At 28.4% G+C, this 26,661-nt stretch overlaps 3 protein-coding genes across 6 annotated transcripts in view; 2 read left to right on the top strand and 1 right to left on the bottom strand.

Annotated features, from left to right (window-relative positions):
• LOC114123117 (lachesin-like) overlaps positions 1-26,661 on the bottom strand; it is a 180,714-nt gene that overhangs the window by 77,159 nt on the left and 76,894 nt on the right. The window lies entirely within an intron of this gene.
• On the top strand, positions 365-4,003 carry LOC114123116 (membrane-bound alkaline phosphatase-like). 2 transcript variants are annotated; one of them, XM_027985978.2, is made up of 6 exons: positions 365-1,088; positions 1,508-1,728; positions 1,824-2,198; positions 2,264-2,456; positions 2,809-3,261; positions 3,523-4,003. In XM_027985978.2, exons 1-6 carry the CDS (start codon positions 1,016-1,018, stop codon positions 3,804-3,806), a joined length of 1,599 nt encoding a protein of 532 aa, XP_027841779.1. In that variant the 5' UTR covers positions 365-1,015; the 3' UTR covers positions 3,807-4,003. The 2 variants fall into 2 exon arrangements, with proteins under 2 accessions (XP_027841779.1, XP_050056846.1); XM_050200889.1 differs by lacking the exon at positions 365-1,088 and adding an exon at positions 1,275-1,289.
• LOC114123113 (membrane-bound alkaline phosphatase-like) lies at positions 10,859-24,501 on the top strand. Its single transcript, XM_027985975.2, has 7 exons — positions 10,859-10,994; positions 11,694-11,771; positions 12,866-13,086; positions 13,560-13,937; positions 14,460-14,652; positions 21,553-21,990; positions 23,558-24,501. The coding sequence occupies exons 1-7, from the start codon at positions 10,907-10,909 to the stop codon at positions 23,842-23,844; spliced, it is 1,683 nt and encodes a 560-aa protein (XP_027841776.2). The 5' UTR covers positions 10,859-10,906; the 3' UTR covers positions 23,845-24,501.

The following is a 26,661-nucleotide window of genomic DNA, read 5'->3' as shown; positions in this document are numbered from 1 at the left end:
TATACAAAATGAATTATAATTTTTACTTATAATTATTTTAAAAGTACATTGAATACGTAGACATATTTTTAAATCATTTGAAATTTAAATTATTACAATTCACGAACATTTGCAAATAATCTTATAGTTTTCGTTCATAACGTTTTAAATTGTATTAGTTTAGGGAAAAACCCTTAAATACATGTTTTATCATAAGTTATAACTACAATTTAAAAATAGCATTCCAATTTTATTTTTTCTATAAGCATTTTTTGTTTTAATAATAATTTATAGTTATCTACAAATCCGTATTTTAATATTTTTATAAAAAATAAAGCTCACGTATGAAAATAATAACAAAAACATATAAAATAAAGCGGACATTAAATTTTTGGGGCAATATGATAAAATTAATATTATACGATAAGTAAGAATATTTTTATTGAAAAGTTTACTAGTTTTGATGCAGATTGTTGAGGGATTATCTGGCTTAAACGCTCACACCTATTCACTCTTGACGCTAAAAACGTGATTATCGACACTGTTCTGGATTTACGTTTCAACATCCATTACCTTTTCAAGTACCGATAATATACTGGTATTATACTAACTCCGTTAGTTGTGGTTGTGACGGTAATTAAAAATTATATTATACGTATTGAAAAAAAATAATATTACTCTTATATCCCGATTATTATTTTAATAAAATATAAAGTTAAGTCATTAAATTAGACTTTAAATTAATATTTAGCTCATATAATCCAAATCACGTTTATGTAGGTTAAGTTAAATACGTACTTTAATTTATGACGTTTGCATTCAGAATGTATTCAAAGATAAAATAATACATAAACAAAAACTATCTTAATACCATGCTATCGAGTATTTAAATATGATTATTCAATATTTAATAAAACTTTGAGACAAAATAGATTTTTCCCCATTTATGTCTCTAACTACATTTTTCAACCGAGTGTCAAACCCCGCTATATGGTAGGTATATAAGTTTAGTGACACATCAATCAATCAGTCAATCATGTGGACATCTATCGTGTGCTATTTGGTCTGTGCGCTACAGGTGTCTGCAGCTGTTACCGCTCAAGAATCAGGTAAACTCGTAGTAGTCTAATCTATTTAGTATTATTAGTTACCGCACGTTGACTATATACGATGTGCACAATACTAAACTATAAATTTAAGTTTATGTTTAGTTAGGTGTGGTGAAAGGAACTAAAAATTATATACATAGTATTGTATAATGTTAATACTATTGGATAAATAAAACTTCAAATTGGAATATTTATTTTTAGGTAATATAATTTGCAAAAGTATTTTTTGAATTTTGCTATCGATAAAAATATCAGAATTTCAGTTTGAATTAGGAACACCTTAATACCTTAGTATTATTTTAAAATTGAATATATAAATTAATTAGTTTGACATACCGTGATGTTAAAAATATTGATATAATAGTATTATAAGCTAAAATTTAATTCAAATATATTCTATCTATTAAATTCCTATTCAGATTCAAAATACTGGATTGAAAATGGAAAACGAATGTTGGAAAAAAAGGCGAAACTTCAACTGCGAACAAACACAGCAAAAAATGTGATAATATTTCTGGGAGATGGTATGTCATTGACTACATTGACGGCTGCTCGAATATACAAAGGTCAGTTACAGAACACAACTGGTGAAAGCGAACACTTGAGTTTCGAACAGTTTCCGTTCACCGGAATATCAAAGGTAAGAATATAATTACAAATCAACTGTTATAAAAATCCAAACCGTATAGATTCTTAGTTTTATATTTATAAAATCTGATTTATTTACACGAATAGACGTATTGCGTCAACAGTCAAGTAGCCGATTCAGCATGCTCCGCTACAGCATATTTGTGTGGTGTAAAAACTAATAAAGGGACAATTGGAGTAACGTCTAATGTACTCTTAGGAGACTGTCCAGCATCGGTGATCGAAGAGCATCGCGTGACTTCCATAATGCAGTGGGCACAATGGGCTGGGAAGGCAACCGGAATCGTGACCACCACCCGGGTTACCAATGCATCCCCAGCAGGTGGTTATGCACAAGCCGCACATCGGGAATGGGAATCTGACAAAGATATGATAAAAGTATCAGGTGGCCAAACCAATCTCACAGATTGTGAAGACATAGCTAGACAGCTAATAACAAAAGATCCGGGTAGAAATTTCAAGGTTTGTTAATTGACCGTTTAAACTTCTAGTGGGAAATATGATATTTATTTTGCATCTTTGTGTAGGTTATCATGGGTGGCGGTCGTGATAATTTTATGAAACAGGGATTAAATTCCACGGGCAAACGCCAAGACGAAGACTTAATACTCAATTGGAAGAATGACAAGAAAACTCGGTTTGGTGATAAGGTCGCGAAGTACATAACGACCAGAGAGGAACTAAAAACAACTGATATGTCTAAAACTGATTTTGTACTAGGTATGAGCAACTTATTTATTTTAAATTTTGGCTGCACATAATGTTGGCATAATACTTTTTAAACCTTAATAATTTTTACTGTATAACTTATTAAATAATTTTTGGTCTAAAAAATAATTGTGTAAGTTTTAAAAGTCTGAAAATTGCAAAAGTTTATTAACCTATCCTAGCATTAATCTTTATAAGAAACAAATATAAATAATATGTCTATGTTAATTTGCTTATGTGAGCATACCATAGATGTTTTTCAAAACACTTTTCTCGCTCTTTTTTATTTATTTTATAAGGATAATGTTAGGGTAACCTATTATCTTAATGTTCATTGAATCTACCTGCCACTCATTTTATTTAGGTCTTTTTCACCGGAGTCACATGGACTATAGATTAAAATCCAATTTTGAGACTCAGCCCTCTCTGCAGGAAATGACCAGGAACGCTATTCAGCTTCTCCAGAAAGAACCGAACGGCTACGTTCTTTTTGTAGAAGGTGGTCTCATTGATAAGGCTCATCACAAGACGTGGGCGAGAATCGCTCTCGATGAAACTTTAGAATTTTCAAAAGCAGTGTCGGATGCTGTGGCGTTGACAAGTGAAGACGACACATTAATCGTGGTGACTTCAGATCACGCGCATACCATGACGATGGCTGGTTATCCTAAACGAAACGAGAATATTCTCGGTTTGACAAACTCAATTGCTATGGATAATATGACATACACAACCTTGAGCTACGCAATCGGTCCAAAAAAATCCTTCATAAATGATACCACGTGTCATAGATTGAACGTCACCAAAGAAGATTTAAGTAAATATACACTAACAATAATGCTATACGTTATTTTACTAAATAGTTATACATACCTGCTTTGGTCAGAACGTAATTTAGTTTTCTTACTTTAAAGGTTTTGTCTTTTTTTATTAAAATTTTATTTTTTTCTATTGAAAATAATATGATTAATTGTGGGCTAAAATAAAACAATAGCTGTATTATAATTTATAATTGAAATATATAACAATACGTCTAGCAACATTTATGCAATTTTCTAATTTGAATTATTTCTTCTAGAACAAATTGACTTTGAATACCCAAGCCTGGTCGACCGACAAAGCGATACTCATGGTGGAGATGATGTTATGGTATTTGCGAGGGGTCCTATGTCTCATTTATTCACCGGAAACTATGAGCAAAACCAAATTGCTCTTGGTATGGCGATGGCTGCTGGTATTTCTACAAACCCTCCCACTTCTAGCACCAGCACCAGTAACGTTGTTCGATTGCAATTTGCTGGACAAACAATTCTTATCATAAGCATGTTAATAAGTCTTATGCGAATTGTAAAGTGTATATAATTATATACATATAAAGTTTTCGTGCACTATAATGGCTATAATGACATTTATTTTATCCGACATTATAATTAACATTTTTTCTTCGAGAAACTTCGAGAAACAAAGTGGTAGACCTTTGTGTTACAATAACAGAGTTCATTATATTATAATATTATTTCTATTTATAAATACATAATTCTAAGGAATAGTAAACTTCATTTAACTTTAACATTTTTTAGTTTAGTTTTTTTTTTTCAAAATTTTAGATTATTTTTTGATAATACAAATTAGAAAAATCTCAATATTATTTTTGAAAATCACTATACAATTTTATAATCAAATTTCGACGTAGACGTTAAGGTATTACATTATTGACATATTTATTAAAATAAAATATGAATTTCACAGACAATTCAACTAATCATATTTTTTATATTTTTTAGTACATTATAAATACTTTTGTGGCATGTACAAATATAGATGCCTATACATGCATATAGTAACGTATTTTATTTTTAATATCCGCTAACGCTTTAGAAATTATTTAAATAGTAATGGTAAGACTATAATATTATGTTAGTATGTTTTACAAATTAAATGTAAATAATTTATTTAGATACGTACTAAGAAATTTAATCAAGCAAGTGTTATAAAAAAAAAATATAGGTATATATATACACACAATTATAAAATATATTAAGTACCTACTAAAAAATACGTGTAACTGTTTGTTTCTGTTTCCTCGATGATCGAGTTGATATATTAACTTAAAGTTGTATGTATAAGTTGTCTTTTATATTACTTAAATACTATCTATCGATTGTTTCAGTGAATTTTCTTATGTATTCTATATCTCTGCGAGGAAAAAATATATAACGTGAACAATAAAATTAATTTGACTTGTGAATCATAATATTTTAGACGATGATATTATTAATAGTTATGTGACGGTGACCATTATTATCAAGTATAATATAGCTTTGGAGTGAAGTTATGGTTTTCACATGACTTGTATAATTCGATGCGCAAAAGTCGTATTTTGCAAAATCAGTCGTCTTTTTTAAACAAATTTTCACTGTTTTCAGTCCCACTACTGAGTATCCACTACATACTTAAGCGTTTTTCTAAAATAATTTCGATACGATATCAAGTTACATGTAACAAAAATAAACACTATGTATAATGTATATCGACATCACCAATGGTTAGTTTATAGAAGTTGTTCAAGTACAAATTTTACTCACGTAATAAGTTTAGATTTTCGTTGAAATTCAAACTTAAAAAAGAGGAGTTAATTTCATTTTCTCGACATTATAAATAGTACTGTTTTTTTTTCAAACGTACCTATGACTTGCGTAAGTGCCTTTTGGACGATTTGCGTAGTAAAACAATGGGCATAGGATCCGATAAATATGTATTCACATCACGTGTGTTCAGTTTTGTTTAAAACTTTGTTTTTTTACAGTTCTGAATACCAAGCGCTCATTACCATTTTGTATAAATAGTATACATGTGTACTAAATATAAAATAACATACGTTCAATAAGACAGTTCGACATTTATGTACGCTGAATATATATGTATTATTATATAATATATATAAAATAATATGCCTTGGTGACATATAGGTGTTGAAGTGTAAATTATGTATAAAATATTTTCTAAAATAATAGATTTTTTACAAAAATAAACCTTGAAATTGATTATTTAAAAAACAAATCCTATCATAATTAATGCATTGTTTAAAATATGTTTTCATCTCGATACTAACTACTGTGGATTAGTGAAAGATTTACAAATCGTAGATATCAAACTGTTGCGTTCGCAAGGTACGTAAAATATTATAATAACGTGGGTGAGTATTACGTTTTTTGATAAGATTTGTAAACATCTGGTGTATTATTATATTACGAATTCGTACAGTAATATTTATAGTGATTGGATCTAATCGTCGCCAAATAATAATAATAATATTATTATTACAATATAATGACGTTAGACCAAACACTGCTAATGCTGAGCATTACTGTTATTATAAACAGTATTATGTTTTACGGTTCGTGGGCACATCGATGATGAAAAAGACAAAAAAAAAACATTATTATATTGTTATTATTATTATTTTTTTTTTTACATAATTTGCGGCGCATATCGGAGCATTTAAATTATCGTCGTTGGTAAACGACGACGGCAAACCGGGAGCCCCCCGTGCCTAGCGTGACGAATTGTAATATATTATTATATCTGTTTGTGTCGAGTACGGTTTTCGGTAATTCGAGACCGTATACATGTACGTGAATAGCGAATAAAATAATGAATACGTATAATATTTATGATGAACCTTCGAGAGGCGAGGGCGGAGGGACATTGTCACGCGATGATTTATATAAAAACTACGGCGCCGGTGTTTTAAGGACTTAGGGTAAAACGGTTTAAACGTTATTAAAAAAAAAAAAAAAGGAACTATATGATTACGGATTGCGTTCTACTGTCGTTGGGTTAAACGTCTTGAACGATGTTTTATTTTCGTGTAACAATATTTGTATATGCGTAAAATGTCTTTGCGACGATAACGATGACGATTTTTACATAAACGTATTGTTGTTATACTATATTAAATGTATTATTATTACTACGCACGCGTTTGTCATTTCATCGTGAATTTCGTTGAAACGTACCTTTGACAATTATTTTCCCTTTTGTACGTATACCGGTGGAGATGATTGTAGATGCGTTTAGCGATCAAGCTAATACATCCGATTAATAATTATTAGTATTCAAAGCTGTCATAGAATACCTTAAAACTCACATACATTGTATAATATGAACCTAGTAGTAGCTGGTTGAATGGGATACGTTAAAATGACTTCATGGCCATAGTCACTCTTAAAGATTATGGGATTATGAACGTAAATAATAAAAACATCATTTATGAGTAGGTATAAGTACGCAACACATTAATATGATATTAAAACCGCCTTGGTTTTCTAAATTTTTAACGATGGATTATTATACGTGATAAGTATGTATAAAATCTTAAATATGGACGTGAAAGTGACTTTATAAGAACACAAGAACACGCCAGATAAAAGTATTTAATACGATTGGAACAATATTTTTCGAAGTGGTTTTACACGAGAGTCAACAACAGCGCGCGTGATAACTCGATAGGTATGATATAATTATTATATATTTTTAGTTAATGGTTATAATATAAAATGACAACACAAACAGTATCCAGTAAATTTATTGTACGCAATTACACAAGTGTAGAATTAGAAGAAGATAAACCACTAGAAGTACGTTGATTAATATACAATAAATAGGATTTAATAAGAAAATGAAGAAATGTTGTGGTCAAATAAAATATTAAGTCAGATTAAGGTTCAACATATTTTTTGTCCTAATAAAAAAAATAAAATTCAACTTAGAGTCAAAAATATTATTGTTATATAAGACATATATATTCAAAATTGGATGCCTACTAGATATTTAAGGTGCAATGCACAGATTTACGTTTATCAATATTTAGTTTTCGGTATAGTTTTATTAACGAATCCTTAAGCAATGTTATTGACACCACTTTATAAATAAACTGCATTTATATTTGTCGTTTTAATATTCAGGAGCTTTTCATCGTCACCAAACAAAAGCAGATGAAAGTTCTGGGATCTTTGAAGGGAATAAATTAGACGGATTCAAAACGTTGTTATATGACGTTTAACAAGACAATGATTAAAACATGATGTTATATTTTATATCACTAAATATATGAAGCCGAATGTCACTTACTTACATAATGAAAAAGTAAAATTTTCTTAACTAAACGTTGTGCTAGTTAAGTGCAACTGTCCACAAATATTTAATTATTAAATCTTTTGGTAAAATATCTAGTTAACAATGTATTTTTATTAAAATACAAACCTTATGCGGGTATGTATAAGTAATGTGTGGTAGGAAAAAAGTCAATATACTTACAATGCATTATTGTATTAAATATAATTGTGATTGGTTTATTCTGCATTTCTACACACGTTTCATATAGCTGTGAAATGCTGATATTTTAGCTTTTACGGTAAATGTATTAAGTAAAATGTTGTCGTTCAATCAAATTCATTAAATCGGTTATAAATTCGGAAAACGGGTCAAATAAGGACAGTTCTTTGGACCGTGCATCTTATAGTGTTTATTCAATTTTAAACCTATAATCATGTCAAAGTAATAGAGTGTTATAATGTTTAATAAGTGGACAGAATGTGCAAGTATGACAAACTTTAGTTTGGTAATTCGATTTATTTAGGTTAGGTACCTGGTAAATTTAAGTTTTCAATAATAATCGCTTATAATTTAAGGTTGACAGATATATTTTGAAGCTCTGATAGTATAGGAATCTAAATTCAATGGATGGCAAATAAGTAGACGGACTCGAGATGACTAATTTAATTTTCAGAGAAACATGTATAAGTATCAATAGAATTTTTAATGATTCGTAAATGAATCATACTAATTTATATTAGTTGAAAAAAGTATACTAGGAAATTTCAAAGTAATTGTAATAATAATAATAATAATAATAATAATAAAATAATTTGTGGTATAGTTATATAATAAAATGGTGCATATAAATTTTGAAAGATTTACGTGAGCGGTATGTACTAGCTTACACAAAATTATTGAAATATTACAATATCAATACACGACGGTTATTAAATTTGTACTTGGTGGTGGGTTACCTCTATAAAACAAACAGCTAGTGGCAATTATACTTGGTATTTTTAAAAATATTTTTTGTGTAACAGCTATTTTTATCTATAGGTAAGTACCGATTTCTTTGCATAAAAACAAAACAAATCTAAATAATTTTCTTTTACTCTACATATTTTAATAATACCAATAAATTGTCACTCTCTTCTTTATTTGTAGAAAGTAAAAGTTTATTAAAAGTATATAATTAATTTTAATATCAACCATTTGTCTACACAAAAATAATGTTTTATTTATTTTATTTGTGAACATCAAATATGAAATTAATTATTACTGAAAATCATTGAGATAAAAAAATACAGTAAAATATAAATTTTATAAAGATATAAAAATAATTATCACCAATTATTTCATGTTAAAGTTAATTGAACTTGTATATTATTAATATCAATTGTTTACACCATCTTATATTATGTGAGATTATAGAGTTTTAGTAATAAAATAATATGCTAGGTATATAATATATTATTGGATATTTGCATTTTAAGATATTATTATATAATTGCAATATTTGGAAAAAAATAGAATATTGTTTTAGAATAAAAATTATACTTTTTGCATTCATAAAAAATATTTATTCATAAATCGGGATTTTTGTAATACAGACAATGCATATGCCCGTAGTTATATTCGTCAAAAGCCTTAAAATTGTTAAAACAAATAATAAATATTAGATACAATTAAAATAATTTATCATTTAGAGAACGGTATTCTCATTGGAATATCTCTGAAATATTAACATATTATGACACAACGAATATCTATATCAGATATTTTAGATTTTAAACATTCAATGAATATATCAATAATGCAATAATGTGTGTACATATATTTTTTTTTTATTTCTTAAGATATTTTTCATAGATAAAATCATGCTTCGAGCTTCAACTTCAAGAAGAGTCTCGTTGAATTATTGAATTTAGTATTGGTACTTAGAGGTCAAATATTCTAAGTATTAAAAAAATATATTTGGGCTATTCTTCAAAACAGGGAAAACTAATATAAAAAAGTACGGAAGAACGAGAAATATTTTACGCAACACCGATTAACAACAACATTTAGCAGTAATTCAAAAATAAAATTTTAAATACTAAATATTCGGAATATGAATTTAAAAATGTATTTTATAGCTTTAAAACTTAGAAAATGATGTAAAAATATTATTTTTTTTATTTTTTTTTTTCTTATGACGATAGCAGACTTTCAAATATATCATCCTGTAAAATAGATTTTGAGTGTAAACCTCAATCTCTTAGGACGTAGTCTAAATTTGTGTGAATGTGAAACTAACCTAACTATCTAAAATGTACGTTTAAAAGATGAAAAATCTTTATCAATTGATTACTGTTGGTTTTGTAAATGTTTAATACAACAACAATTAAAATATTTTAAAATATTTTAAAAATCAAGTACCTAATACTTAGTTTGAAAAAAATTATCACTATTTATTTATACAGTTTACTAAATTTATTGAATTTGCGTAATATTTAATAATAGACTATTAGTTTATTTACATAGTCTACAAGATATATAATAAATTTATGCGGTAATAGAAAGCGCTGTTATTAAGTAATCACTATTTTAATGCAACTTGAGATGTGATAGCGTGGAGCCCCCTCAAATCAATAAGCTCTAAATATATGTATACACTCATCCTCTCATCTAAAACAACAAAATAAATCCTAAATACATCACTGACGACAAATAATATACATACCTACGCTATTACGCTTTTATCGTTAATAAAATTATATAACACATGTCATTTTTGTTACACTTGAGATAATACATACTATATTATATAATATAAATATTACATACTTAGGTAGTATAGGTACTGAAAGGACATAACATTGAACGAATATATACATGTTTAATGTGTATGTCTACGTAAATACCACTAGGACCATGAAAATGTAATTAAATGAACAATTTTTTGAGTATTATAGCAACTTTTGATCGCTTATGATTTTAACTCGTATTTTACAATGTGTACATTACAAAAATGGACAGAAGTGTTCACAAAGAAAAAATAACAGTCTTGTTTAAAGACATTAAAATATATATTGTGCATCATAATATATATACATTATGTTGTACATGCCTTGTCTTTAAATTGGTTAAGTTGTACGCGAACAATATAAACTGAATTAATGGAATATTTGTTGAAGATAATAAAGTCATATTATCATGGTATGATCCACTTATACCCGATACTTGATTTCACAACGTTTTGCAAGTGCTTAGAGTATAGAAACTGATAAGAATTTACCGTGATTTAATTTAGAGTATAAAATACTAGTGCGCTCTTTACTATAAGCATAATTCGTGTTTTAGTATCGTATCAAACGTGTGCGATGCAGCCTAATAGTGTTTCGTGCGTTTTTGCGCTGTCGATCGCGACAGCATTGATTTTGGTAACTACCACGAATGGTATCGAAATAGGTAAGTACATGTTATGTGCTACGGTATATTACAGCAGGAATTATGCGTGATTATAGTATTATGATATGACAGCTATAATTATTATTTATTTTTATCGAAAATGGACGAGTTATGAAAAATAATTAACTCAAGTTAAGTTGTTAATTGAACAAAAGTGGTATTGTTAAGTTAGAATTTAACATTTAATACATACTAGTATAATACATATTAAACCATCATGTACCTATAATCTGTAGTATACGTAGCCATCAATAAAAATAATCCAAAACTATGACAATAGTAATAGTTAAATTTAAGTTACATTTCTTGATAATATAACATTATTTATAGATACTCATAAAGTCATAAAGTATAGACATTATCAAAAAATAAATAAAATAAAATAAATACAATCAAGCACAAAAATCTTAAGTTGGAAAATAACTTTTAAAAATTAAATTATGTAATAAATTAATATTATAAACGTGTCAAATATTATGAAGCATTGTTGACACCTATAATGGACTGAAGTATGACGATAAATATGAAAATATATAAGATATAAAGTTTAATAAATTGTATAATATAGTTTGGGTACTAATTAAAAATATTAGATTAACTATTTTTTTATTTGATTTTAAAAATGATGTTTGTCGCGCATATGTTTGATATGTTTTACATGATAATACTGTAATCGTTGCGTTTATCGATTGATTACAGGGCACACCGACAAAAATGTCGAAAACATCGTTGCTAGAAAACAAGCAAGCAAAGAAAACATTAATCCTGGAGAAAACGGTAAGTAAAAAAAAAAAAAAAACGTAATGAGTAAAGTATATATTTTGCCGATTATGTATAGTTTCGACGCTTGTATAATAGCTTGCATTTCTAAGGGAGGACGCAAAAATTATAAATAAACCCAGATTTAAGTCAAGTTATCCGCCATTTATAAATTATATTTCAGATGTTATGTTTCTATGTACGTATATTTATGGGTGATTAAGGATTATCATGATTATCATGGGGGTGAGGAAGTTGGGTCTAAAGTAGACTAAAATTCCTAGAATAATTCCAAAGTACCTACTCCAAAAAAAAGCAAACGTTTTATAAAGTTTTGGAATAATCAATTTGCTATTATTTATAAATTAGATTTTATTTCGGTATACTTTTGAGCAAGCAAATAGATTTTACCTTTGACCCAATTAGCCTATAAGACAATTAATTTTATCAAATTAATTTTTCAATTTAAATTAAAAAAGTTAAACACATTTTTGATTTATAACTTTATAGAAATATTGCATTTTATTGTTTTAACTGTCATTTATATACCAATGTTTAAATATATCACTGCAATTTATTGCACAATAGTTAATTTTTATGATCAAGAATACTAACAATTTTAAAATATCACAAAGGCTTGGGGGTGTTATGAAAATATATTAGACTGTTTAAATATGTGGTTAGCTTAAAAATGTAAGCTCCCACTTATTTCACACTTTACTAAAAATCTACCTTCACAGTAAGCGAAAAATTCAGTTTTTTGTGTTTATTTTCAATGCCAAAAATTTGAACTTTATATTCACCTGCAATATTGATTTATTATAGACTATAGACTAGTTTTCAAAAATAAAATATTTCGAATTTTAAGAGTTAACGATTAAAATTTAAAAATGTTCAAATACTCGTCTTTTGGTACAATGTGTGTCTTGATATTCGAGTACAAAAGTTGGTCACAACAAATTTGTTCTATAATCAATACTTTTTCTACTCAAGTACGTCTGTCTCGCAAATCATTTGTATCGTTTGAAGTTTAGACGGTGGGCAATAACGCGTACTTTTTTATTGTATCTACTAAATAATATTTATTGTAGTATAATATTATATTGTATTAGACAAACAGTTTTGGAACAATGTTGGAAACGATCTTCTGCGGAATAAATTGAATTTGGAACGGAAGTACGGCGTGGCCAAGAACGTGATTTTCTTCATCGGCGACGGTATGTCTATAGCCACGTTAACCTCAGCTAGAATATACATGGGACAGCAAGAAAACAAGACAGGAGAAAATGAAATGTTATCGTTTGAGAAGTTTCCGTTTACTGGTCTTTCGAAAGTGAGTTGACGCCCTAGTCAATGATAGGCGTCAAGTAGAATTTTTTTAATTTATTTTGATAACAAAAAACAATATTTCGAGACCGAAGACTTTCAGTTACCTATACTTATCTAGATTGAAAATGTTTGTTTTTACCATTTTAATCGTATATCGTTACCGAGTTAATGCGACGCGAGGGGAAATATAATATGCGATTCAAATGTAGACAATACTATTACGAAATACAGACAAATCATACATTATGCTTTTAATACCAAAACAAATGTTAACTTTTTGTTTTAATTTTAGATTTTCACACGTACGGTTACGTTTTAATTTTAATTCAAACTACGTTATTGTTTTCCACCGAAACATTAATTTTTTTATTTTGAACGACCAAAACCGTTAAGTCCTGGTACTTTCAACAACTCTTGAGGATATTTTCAATATGATATTATCAATCGATAATCGATTTACACGTTTGTCCGATGCAGACCTACTGCGTGGACAGCCAAGTCGCCGACTCGGCTTGCACGGCCACGGCGTACCTGATGGGCGTGAAGGGTAACATCGAGACCATTGGCGTGTCCGGCGCAGTGTCTAACCGGGACTGCCTGGCCAGCAACGATCCCGCAAACCAAGCAGTGTCCAGCATGATGTGGGCGCAAAAGGCGGGCAAGAGGACAGGTGTGATATCCAACATGAGAGTTACGCACGCTACGCCGGCCGGCGCTTACGCAAACGTGGCGCAACGGGACTGGGAGTGCGATGCTGACGTGATCACGGACAAATTGGCCGAAAAACGGTGCGCGACAGATTCGCCTGACATTGCCCGTCAGCTGATCGAGAGAGAAACGGGGAGAAACCTGAATGTGAGTATGGCTGGGTTGAGATTCGCGGTTTTTTGGTGGGCCTCCGATCGGCTTAACGGCGATTTTATTCACAGTAGTTTTTAAAACGATTTTTCATGTATAATAAATAATATTACACAGAGTTTCCTAGATATCGTCGATAATCGATCGAATTATTATACCGTATAATTTAGCGTAGTAGTTATGCACTCGTTTAGTAATAATCGAAGGCGAAGAATTTAAAAACGATTTCAAAATGTATAGCCACTCGAAAATTGTGAAAAATATTGCATTCACTTTCACGTGACCTATAAAATTTAAAGATTATACAAGGACGAGTGTTTAATGATATTAGTGAACATTAATCTTTTATTTATATTTATTACTATATTAATTACAAATAACCGTACTCGATGTATAAACAATGTACACCATTTAATGTGATATAAATTTCACTTGAAAACATATTGTACACTTATGTGTAAATAGTTATAATATAATATTTATTATAGAAACGATTAAACTAAGATACTATTATTGCAGGTAGTAATGGGGGGTGGAAGAGCAAAATTTTTACCCAAGACAGATGAAAATCCACAAGGACAGAGACAAGATGGCAGGGATTTAATTAATGAATGGTTAAAGATAAATCGCTCTTCTCAGGCAAGTAGTGCCTATGTTACCGATCGATCCCAATTGAAATCTCTGAATACCAGCAAAACAGATTATCTTCTTGGTAAGTATTTTATTTATTTATAAAATATTAAATTATAATATTAATCAAATGGATAACATTAAATAATGTGTAAGACGTAAGTGTAATGATGAACATCTGTAAACACATCAATTAAAATTATGTGCTTCGCGATATTATTCTAAACAATAATATCATCATTAAATAACTTAATATTATAAGGTGAAAAATAAATTTTCTTTTAAAAGAGTCGAACGATTAATGATTTATTGAGCAAGGTAATAATTGTTTATACAACTTTCATGGTTGTTTTATGGAAAACCCAAAAGGAAATGTAGAACAACTTTAAAGTGTATGAATACATTTTTTAAAATACTTTGTCTTGTGTTTATTAAATTTCTTTATTGTTGCGTACTTATAATATATTACTGTGGCTTCAATGAACGTAGAAACGATATTTTTTTTACTAAAATAAATTTGAGAACTTTTATTTAAAGTTAGAATGTGGTTTTTTTAACATCTTAGTTTCAGTATTATAAATATAAATAAGTATTTAAAATATTTAAAATGATGTATTTATTTAAACTGTTTGAAAAAAGTTATTAAACGAATTCTCACCCCAAAAATGTACACTTTCTGAACATTGTTTTATTGAAAAAATACGTTTTTCGAATATCAAGACGGTCAGCATAAACTTGATAAATGCATTAATATGATAATAGGTTCAATGACGTTAGATTGAACGTTAAAGAAAAAATATAATCTAGTTTAATGTGGTTTTTGAAACAGATAAAATTCGAACTATCATACCGTCAATGCAATCAAAGTTATTATATAAAATGTATAATACATGTATAATTTGATTATTTTTTATAGAATCAAATTTAATTCAGATTTTGTATTTAATAACAAGAGTTAGATACCTAATAATTAATAAGAATTAAAATATAATAACACTTAAATTTAAAAAATGTATAAAAGTGTTATTCAAATTAATTATTGAGAGATTTGATTTTTCGATTTATAACTTCGGATAAATGTAGAATCTAATTAACCATAAGTGATTGATAATTAATATATTTGAATGGTTATAGAATATGGATATAATACTATATATTAATTTAAAATAATATAGGTTCATGTTTACCTGTTATATTAATTGGTTTATTTTGATAAAAAGTTCTACGTTTAATTGCATTTTGAAACCTTGAATATTATTATTACTTAATAATCAAAATATAATTATCGAATTTCCATGCGTAAATTTAATAACAACCAATATTATTTTATTTTTATGTAAATATTAATACTTTTTAATTTTGAAAAATTGTTATACCGTTGAACTTTTGACGATAATATTTTAACGCAAGCAAACATTTAAGTCAATTAAATTAATGATGATTAAGATATTATATTATATCAATTTATTAGTATAAAAAATAATATTCAAATATAAATGGATTATAAAAAAAAAAAAAATGCATTTTTTCATTTATTTTAGCAAAACATTTTTTTTTTTTAATTGCACAGGATTGTTTTTTTTTTTTGTTTTATGTCTATATTTAATTTATTTTTCAAAATCTACATTTATAATAAAAATAAATCGTTTGTACGTTTATTGGACATGAAGTAAAATAACTAAGAAAACAGTGACGGGTTAGATTCAAAATATTTGTCTACATAAGCCGTATAAACAAGGTCGGATTTAGTGAAATGGTATCAACCCCAAGCACATACAAAATATTAAAATATCTGCTCCGCAAAAATATATTTTTCCTCGCTACGAAAAACGAAACAAATAAAAAAATATACATTAATTGTGTTTTAATCGAATACTACTTTTTAAATTCCTACTTTCTGCTAATAATAATATAGTGATATTTGTATAAGAATCAAATAAACAGAAAAAAATACAAGTCTTTAGAAAATAGAAGCATGTAAAAAAATTTTTTTGAACAACGAAAAAATAATTAATTATAATAATTTACACTATAAAACATAAAATTCCTAGCACATAAATATGTTTGACCAGTATCCAATACGCTGTTTTAGTTTGAAATATTTAAAGAATATGACTTATGGAAACAGTGTTATTTATACTTGACAATATTATTCATTTATATTCAATATACGTAGGTATAAATTAAATACACGTATTTCGATTTTAGATTAAAAAATGATGACAGTTACTTTAGCACAATAAATAAGAACTATCGACATTTTTTTTTTTAACAAAATATAATTTTGGTATCACAACTTAAAAAAAAATGTTATGTATATAAGCTACTAAACAAATGCAACTAATATATATATGGGTCTAAGGGCCTTAACATGACCAAACTACTAAACCTAGGCATACAAATTAGCATAAATCAAGTCTTGATAGCTTTAAAAAGTGATTAACTACAAAAATATGAGATTCCTCTATTTTGTAAATTACCTAATAAAAATGACAAAGATCATTGAAATATTAAAATGATTTTTAGTATCTAATTGGGATAAATGGATTTATTCTTTTAGCCATAACATTGTACTATTGTACCGTAGATACACACGATAATAATTTATAAAGTTTCGAATCGTTGTTAAGTAGGTATTAAAATGTTATAATCTATCAGGATTCAGTCGATTACCTTACGTTTTATAAACGTATTATTATGATTTATTTATTTATTTTTTTTTTTTTGAAATAATTTATTATCGTTGTTACTGATTCCGTACAGACAGTTACTACATCATAATTTATTAAGTAGATAGTACTATTAACAATAAGAATATGAATTATATTTACAACTGTGTGTTTCAAAATCGTGACTTTTAATAGTCGATCACTGTATGCGTATAAATGTACACTACATTATAGTTAACAATTCCGTGTATACGCAAGGGAACAAAACTCTGTTTGAATTATACGTAAACGCACGATTTTATTTAATGTATTATTATATTTTTCGTATTGCGATTTTAAATTTTGTTGAAACGCATCTGAGTGTAATTTATGATTTTTTAATAACTCTCTTACAGCTTACATAATATTAAAAATCACATAATAATAATCAATAGTTGAATACGAAAAAAAAACAATTATCTGACCAGGAATATACGTAAAATATTATCTCTATAAATGTGTTATATGTTTAAGAAATCCGAAAACGGCGAAAACAACATTTTCATATTAGATTTTAGTGTAGCAACAAATATTTTAGTTTTACAACGTTGCATTTCTTTTATATCTGTGTTCATTATTTCAAATAGAAGGAAAGATTCGATTATCTCATCATGCTTGCCCGCACAGCTACCGGTAGAACATTTTATTCGAGTATTGCATCTATTTTATAAAGACCATTTTTTGATTTTCCAATTATGTAAAACCATTGAAAACCGCTCAAATTCAAGACTCTTCCGTTTTTCATAAAATCAATATTTGTTTTTTTTTACGCACTATTATTTACGAGGCGTCAGTGCCTACTAGAAACAATTATGTTTTCTGTTTTCAAGGCCCAAAATAATGAACGTTCCCAAGAGTCTAAGTATATTGTTTGACTTGATCTTCCAGTTGGATTTCATGTACGAGAGAAAGCATACAATATGCCTACACGTGTTTAAAGTGGTGATTGATATAATGTCATTGTATGGAGTAATTTAAAGTTAGTATTTATGGTGAATGGATGCAACGGTTTTGGATGGAGAGATTTTTGACATAGTTTGAGTGTGATTATTTTTTTTTTTTTATGAAAGTTTATCTTAAAATCGACGGACAGGACCTTTTTGTTTTTTTTTTTTTTTTTTTTTTTAGAAAAGATATTGCATAATTACATATGACAACACAAAAATACGTAGTTTATATTTTTTTCCCACTTAAGAACGTTCAATTTATTTCCACTATACGAGTCGTATAACACCAGTAAACGGGCTGCCTTGTAGGCACCACTGCTCTAGTGGTTTTAAAATTGTCATTAACAACAGGTGTACGCACTTCCGACTGTAGCCTTTTCCGCCGTCACTCGGACCGGACGTGCCTACTCGTTCGGACGAATCAACCCCTCGAGTACGTGCGCACACACATAACACATCACGCGTGCATATATGTTAATGTAATATACGTATTTACACGTAGAGGACAGACGACAAAGCGGTTTATTACACGTAAAACTACCACATATATATATACATATATAGACACACGGAGGCGATATGATGGCTTTTATATAGACCTGCTAGAGACGTGTTTATTATTTTACCGTTCCGGCCGACCGTCGTTCGTCACCGCCGCCACTCCGGACATGCGTAATAATAATAACGACTGAAATATAATATAATAATATTATTATCGTGACGTTTATTATTTTTGTTTGTTTACGGTCGATTTGATGTGACGGAATTAAAATATAATATATTATAACAACGGTATAACAATAGTGAATCGCGCGGGGTGCCCAAATAGCGGCTGTCGAGTGGGTCGTAAAACCGGATAGGTGTTGTCGGGGCTCGGGGTAGGTACTGCCGACACTGCAATAATAATAATAATAATATAAAGTGGTGGTTTTCGGGAACAAGTGTGTACGGCGAGGACAAAAAACGTATAACAATTATTATTATTATTATTATTATTATTATTGTACTGGGCAATAATATTTAACGTCGGTCGCCGAATAAGCTCGCGGGTTAGGTTAGCTATGGATTCGGGTTGTTCCGGCGGCGGTATCCACTATATATCGCGGGTCGCATATAATATGTATTATATAGTAGGTACGAGGGGGTTAGCGAGAGTGGAATACGTATACGACTACCATGGCAATGGTCCAAATAGGAAACGAGAGTTCCGCCGTCGCATCTTCGTGAGCATTTGTGTATATATATATAAATATATATGGATTTAAGAGTCGAATTTTTTTTTTGCCGCTTACCGTTACGGGCCAGCGGAAAAGTTCTATCCATTTGTTTGACCGAACGAATGAGATATTTTAAGCCAGAACGATCACGTGTTAACGTCAAATATCATCGTTTCACCATCGTTATTTATCGCGATTAAATGTAAAACGAACGTTTTTGACTTAGCAGGATACCATACGCGCGTGTTCTACCAACGACATCGGTTCTACACTCGTAGCTCGTAGGAAAATAAAAACAAATTTTACAATGGGTACCCGGTTACTTCTTGAAAGTAAAATTATCAAGGTTATAATATTATTATTATGTTTTCAACGGGTCGGTTGATATATTATATTAGGTATCGAGTGTGTAGCATAATCGCGAGCTCGTAAAATTAATAATGGGTATAGCGTGTGCAATAGAAATCTATGTTCTTTGAACAAAAATAAATTAATATGATTTTATTTTCACGGACATTTTGATATGACACAGACAATTAACTCTTTGAATAAATAAATAAATAAATAAATATAATTTATTTTCTCGGGAATTTTGATGACATAAAAAATTAGTACGATATATTTTAAAAGTCATGAGTTTATTTATTTTATAATTGCTTTGTATCACGATACGTTACACAATGCAAAATAATAAAAACAATTATCCGTGATGCGTAACAAGCATCGATAAAATAAAATGCAAATATTTTTGCACAGAGTACGATTTAATTTTTTTTATTCATATAATATTTATTTTATATAAATGTCTATTAAAAAAAAAATATATATATATATAAATATATAATCAACAGTTCATAATCCGAAGAGAAAAAAAACAATTATAATGTAATTGTTGTAAACCGTCTTATATTTTGCATTTCACAGTTGATTTATTTTAATTTTTATTTTTCCCGAAAAAATGAAAAATGTACTCATTCAATATTGTTCCTTTACCTTTTATAATTACACGTAAACTTACCTTTGAGTTATACGAGTAATAAAAATCGGGAGAGTTGCTCTGTTGTAAGGTAGGTTTCAATTAATATACCTTGTCATCGAGTACTTTCTCAATATAATAATGGATGTATTAAATTTGAATTTGATGATAAGTTATTCCACACAAAAAACGATTCGTAACGGAAACGGTCTGCGGACTTATATTTTAAACCATACTTTATTATACATATGTATATTACTATTACGGTATTTTGAATTAGATTTTTGCGAAAACAAATACATGTGTCATATGATAATAATTGACCAAACATGCTCACTCAGCACAATTTTTCTTTAGTATTGATTCATTACTTGTATTCAAACTATGATTTTCGATATTTTTAAAACTTATATTTAAGGACCAGTTTTTGAAGTTCCTACTCTTAGATTTATTAATATGAGTATTTTGTGATTATAACAAATTCAATGTTTCAAATAAGTATCAATCTTTTCCTTTATTGATTGTTATACAAATTATTTTTTTTTTAATATAAATGTATCTAATATCTAGGTTCAATCAAAATTTAAACGATTAATTTATTAAAATGTATTTAATGACAATAACAGTCCTTAAAATTAAAAAATTAAAATCGAATACTTTTTATTCTTAGATAGTTAGATAGTTTTAACAAATTATGAAATATTTATAGATGTATATTAATTACTAGAAATTTCATATTCCGTCTTAGTCAAATACCTTTAGTACCTTTACCTTTATAACTTAAAACTAGTAGGGTAGTTAGAATTTCAATTTACACACATAACATTTTACGTAACAATTGACAGAAAAACAATTTTTTCTCATATGAAAAGAGAAAAAAAAGTTTGTTTCGGCTCAAAACAATTTTTAAAAGTGTAAAACGTATAATTATTTCAAGTATAGTCCTAAAGCAGTAATCTGAAAAATTACAAAAATCATAATTTGAATAAATTTAGCATTACAGGGAATAACAGGATGAGCATATTATAAAATGATTCAAAATTAAGATTTTATTTTCATTAAAATTATTTTTTGTGTTTTAAGTTTTTTAAATACGGTCACCCTATTTCACACATCAATTTCACGTGTTCGTAGGTCTGTTCGCGCCTAGTCACATGTCTTATAACCTGTTGGCTAACAGGTCCGTGGAACCCACGCTTGTAGAAATGACGGAGGCGGCTATCGAGGTGCTGTCTAAAGGCGATGCTGGTTACTATTTGTTCGTCGAGGGTGGACTCATCGATTGGGCGCACCACAGTAACATGGCGCGGTTGGCGGTCGACGAAACGGTCATGTTATCGAGGGCTGTGGCACGAGCTAGAGAGTTGACGTCTCCGGATGACACGCTGATCGTGGTCACGTCTGACCACTCACACACGATGACCATGAACGGTTACCCGCACCGCGGTAGCGATATTTTAGGACACCCGGAAAAATCCTCCGTTGACAAGATGCCGTACTCAACGCTCAGCTACGCCAACGGTCCGTCCGCCAAAGAACGGTACAACTTGACCATCGACGACGAAAATATAAGTACGTTTTTTGGAGGGTTTGTGTTTATTTTTGTTTGGGTCGTGCCTTTCTCTAAGATCAGGTTATCCCCACCACCAACGATGCAACTTAATAATAATAATAATAATAATAAGTAATCAAAGTGAACGTTTACCGACTAAAGCCCTTATTCATTATAATACCATCACTATGAGTAGAAAATGATAACAATCCACGTAGTTATTTTAACTATAAAACAAATTTGTTCACATAGAGTTAATACTTCTTCATGTTTGGTGAACACTTTTTTTTTTTTTAGATACTTGATAAATATTTGATTAGCAAAACACGGGTTGAAAAGAAATATAATATTTAGAAAAAAATTACTGTTTATGGTGAAAGAGTAAATGAGCGTTTTGTTTATATACTGTAAACAAACTATAAACTGTCCACTAACTGAACACTCTAAATAGCGGACAAGAGTGTCCGGTATTTAAAAGTTTCATTGTACACACAGTACTACACTATTTACCACACGTAGATATTTACAAAATATATCCATAATATTTGTGTTATTAGGCTTTGTACCACACTAACGTACATTGAAAAATATTCAAATCCAATATTAAATTAGTTGTATATAAAATATAATGCATAATACAGGTAGTCACACAAACAAATTATTGTTATTGTACACATATAAACTTCAGTACATAAAACAATATTATTGCTCTTGTTACTACTACAACGCAAGCGTGTAAGTGTGTTTATGCGATATAATAATAATTCGTTTGTACTTAATAATAATTATTATGACCGGGGGCTTTTGTCTCCTATCATACAATAATTATTATCACGGTTAGGCCACCCCTTTGTGTTTTATATACCTGTATAGTCATTGTGCTGTGGTGTTTTGTCCTAGATCCGCTGTTTTTCAACAGATAATGTCTTGTTAATTCAACGTACACGTACACAATATATAGATACATACTTATATGTACACATTTATTTTATAGTTTCGGCCACCACGTAATGAATTCATGATATTATATTGTTTATCAAATAATAGATAAACGGAAAATAATATTTGCGTGTATTTTTCCCGTTATATTTCCGGTTAGTGCAAAATTATTAATTCTAATCGTATTTCGTACGTGAGTAATCCCTATGATGTTTTGACACCGTCGGAATTAGGTGACCGATACAAACGCATTTGCTCAGAGACCCCAAAATTAGCATTTTGATCTTCGTAAGAGGTGATTTTAAAAGGACTATGCCATTGCTTAATAAAAGATCCTTATTTGAAAGCTTTGAAAACTATAATGCGTTATTGGAATAATACGCAAGCACAAATTCTAATATAATATAAACGTGAAATATTTTCAAACTGACTTGCGTGATTTTCCGACTTAAAAGTTACAATGATAGCGATGATCCCATAACTGTATACACTAAAATGTACTAAGTATATTAAAGTACACACACACATTATTATCATATTGGTATTATATTTTAGGATATTTGAAGACAAATTTGTGCATATTATTTAAAGTTTTGTTTCACCAAATATAATTTTACCTTTTTTTAAAAAATTGTTTTCTTTCCGCAGGTCTACCTCAGTATCAGTTTCCGTCGATGGTAAACTTATCGTGGGAGACGCATGGTGGTGAAGACGTCGGAGTCTTTGCTTCAGGTCCATGGGCTCACCTGTTCGTCGGAAATTATGAACAGAACTTCATACCTTACGCAATAAGTTACGCAGCTAATATGGGACCAGGAGCTGAACACGAACGGAAACACGCCAATTCATCGAGTACGAAGATTTCGGTCGGTCCATCGTTGTTACAGTCCGTTTTGCTAGCCACATTCACGGCACTCATCGGGCTCTTACTTTAGTAACTATAATAATATTACCTAAATTATGGTATAATATTATTTAGTCGACTTCTGACTAAAAAACGCGTTGTTGCAGTGGCGTATACAATTTACTTATGTTTTTTTTTTTTATGGGGGGAGTGAAAGGGGGTGTTAGCAGATATGATACAGTCTATCACACCATTTGTTTTACTATTGATCACACAAAGTACAGATATAATATTTCTTAATTGTCAAATTCAACTTCAATGTAAAGTAAATATAAAAATGTATATAATATACAATCAAATAATCAATAATATTCACAGTATAACGGGTATGATTTAAATCGGGTAATGATTTCTAATTTTAGAAGATGCTCAATCACCAAAAAAATATCAAACAAAATATATACTGTATACTCGTACATATTTATATTTAAAATGTTATCACAAATAACTATTTAAAAATAAGTATTATTACCTATACGCATATAATAATTTATATTTTTAAATAAATTTAATTTTATAGTAAATATAAAAAGTATATTATGTACCTAACAAATATCTAAATTGTGTATGATGAAAACGAAACCTATCTAAACAATTCTAGACACATAACATGAGTACCACATCTATAGTAGATATATATGTATGGTACACTAAAGTACACTGATTGAAAATAAAGATATATATTGGATATGGTATTTTAAGTCAATTTTAATGTTTGTAATATTAGATTCTTGAATATTTAAGCACGAATTGAATCTTTACAAAGATAGTAAACAAAATAAAACAATATCCCATAATATCATGTGATTGTGTTATACATTAAATTGTCACAATTTTCTACGTGCTCTGATATATATATATATATATATATATAAGCTGTTTAAATCAAAATGAATAGGAACATTTTAAATAATATAATATATGAAGATTCTGTGCATCTCCATTCGACAATTTATCATCAAGACACGTTTCAATATGGTATGTTGCCATGCGGGGATATGAAGAATAACCGATTTTCATCAAATTTTGGCACGTTGTCTTACTAAAAAGAATATGGAAATATAATATATTTAGGCACATACCTAAAGAAAAATTTTGAAAGTATCTATTTATGGTTATTGTCATTATACATTTCAAATCAGTAGATGAAAAATGTTTTTGCATAAAATGTCTATAGGTTAAGCACACAACTATCCTTGTATTCATAGGTTTTGTTACAAAATATTATTTGCTTAATACGCATAATATATGCTTATCGAACTTATTATGTTAAAGCAAATATCAGAGTATTGACAGTAAACATTTTATTTGTACATTTTAAAGTTTTTCATTATTCTAAAATACATATTAAACGTAAGCCAACTTATAATAAGATCACTTTCATGCCAGCACTTGAATATTATTTATGTATTTTGCATATTATAACTAGTACTTCTAGGTTCTATATTTTGCTTAATAATCTGCGAACACTTGGAGTTAGAATATTATTTTTAATAAACAATACTCATAAATTAAAAACGAGTACTACGACACAGTAAGACGAAAAAAAGTTTTTAGATACCTACCCGATAACGAGAATGACAATCATTTAAGTGTATTTAGAAACACTTTTAGAACATTTTTAATGTTTTCAACAGAATTTGATTACTTAAAACGTTAAAACTTAAATAAATGTTTGAATACATAATGTACATAATATATTAATTATTTGTCTTTTGAAATAGTTAAATAATATACTATCGCAATAAGTTAATTGTCTTAGATTTTAGAAGAAAAAAAAATTTTAATTCTTTATTCTAGTCAAAATATACAAACAAAAAAACAACTACAATTAAACGTTCAAATATTAGGCAATGTTAGTTTCTTAAATTTTGTAATTTTGTACATTATTTAGAGGTATCTGCTATTTAAAAGAGTAAGGGAAGTTAATTAAAAAATGAACAATATCAAAAAATGTTATACATGATAATATGTATATTTTTATTATTTCTATAATATTATATTAATGTGCTAATATATTATTGTATTATAATTTAAGCAAAATCAATTGCTTTAGCTTATTTAAAAAAAAATAATATTTTGATAATAGTTCAACGTCGTATAACCAAATTAGACAGCCATTATTTATGTCAAACAAGATAAACTACAGTAGTATACTAATATGTAAAATGCAAATTATAATAAAATATACTTAGATAATAATATTATGATAACAATTGTTAAAAACTAGCCATAAAAGTGTCCGTTATTTAGAGTGTTTCATATTTAGAGGTTTTCTTATGGATATGTATTAAACATTTTCCCGTTTCCAAAATACCTTTGTTGTTTTAAGTTTTCCATTGAAACGGTTTTCACTTTAATTTATAAAATAAGTGTAATTATAGCTCTCAAAATAAGTAGGTAGTTGTTATTTTATAAAATCATGTTTTAAAAAACAAGTTTTAACTGGGATAAGCATGATATAATATAGCTTGTAAAAAGTAGTCTTATAAGTTATAATCATAAATAGTATAATTTAATTAAAATCAAAACGTTTAATATCAAATCTAATATTTAGAATTAGGGTATTAGCTGAGTAATAATGTATTAAAATATAGTATAGGAAAGTTTTTTCTTTTAAAATTTTGATTCTTAAAATATTATCTCTATTAACCTAATATAAAAATTAGCACACTCATAAATGATAAGTTAAGTTCCTATACTGTAGTGTGCACGTGCTTGTTTATTTCGAGTTTGGACGCTATTGAGTTAAATGTGTTTACGTATAATCTACGTTTAAGTAAATGAACATTCAGATCAGCTAACAGACGTGTTTATACACTTAAAATTTATTTTTCATAGTTTAATT

The sequence above is a fragment of the Aphis gossypii genome, chromosome 2 (genome assembly GCF_020184175.1).
Source record: "Aphis gossypii isolate Hap1 chromosome 2, ASM2018417v2, whole genome shotgun sequence".
NCBI lineage: Eukaryota > Metazoa > Arthropoda > Insecta > Hemiptera > Aphididae > Aphis > Aphis gossypii.
This window is presented reverse-complemented; position numbering and strand designations above follow the sequence as displayed.

Bases quoted from the DNA above. Each gene is read 5' to 3' on its own strand.
- LOC114123116 (XM_027985978.2), top strand. From the start codon at position 1,016: ATGTGGACATCTATCGTGTGCTATTTGGTCTGTGCGCTACAGGTGTCT. The intron at 1,089-1,507 runs GTAAACTCGTAG...ATTCCTATTCAG, and splicing joins TGTTACCGCTCAAGAATCAG to ATTCAAAATACTGGATTGAA. The intron at 3,262-3,522 runs GTAAATATACAC...TATTTCTTCTAG, and splicing joins CGTCACCAAAGAAGATTTAA to AACAAATTGACTTTGAATAC.
- LOC114123113 (XM_027985975.2), top strand. From the start codon at position 10,907: ATGCAGCCTAATAGTGTTTCGTGCGTTTTTGCGCTGTCGATCGCGACA. The intron at 13,938-14,459 runs GTGAGTATGGCT...CTATTATTGCAG, and splicing joins AAACGGGGAGAAACCTGAAT to GTAGTAATGGGGGGTGGAAG. The intron at 21,991-23,557 runs GTACGTTTTTTG...TTCTTTCCGCAG, and splicing joins CATCGACGACGAAAATATAA to GTCTACCTCAGTATCAGTTT.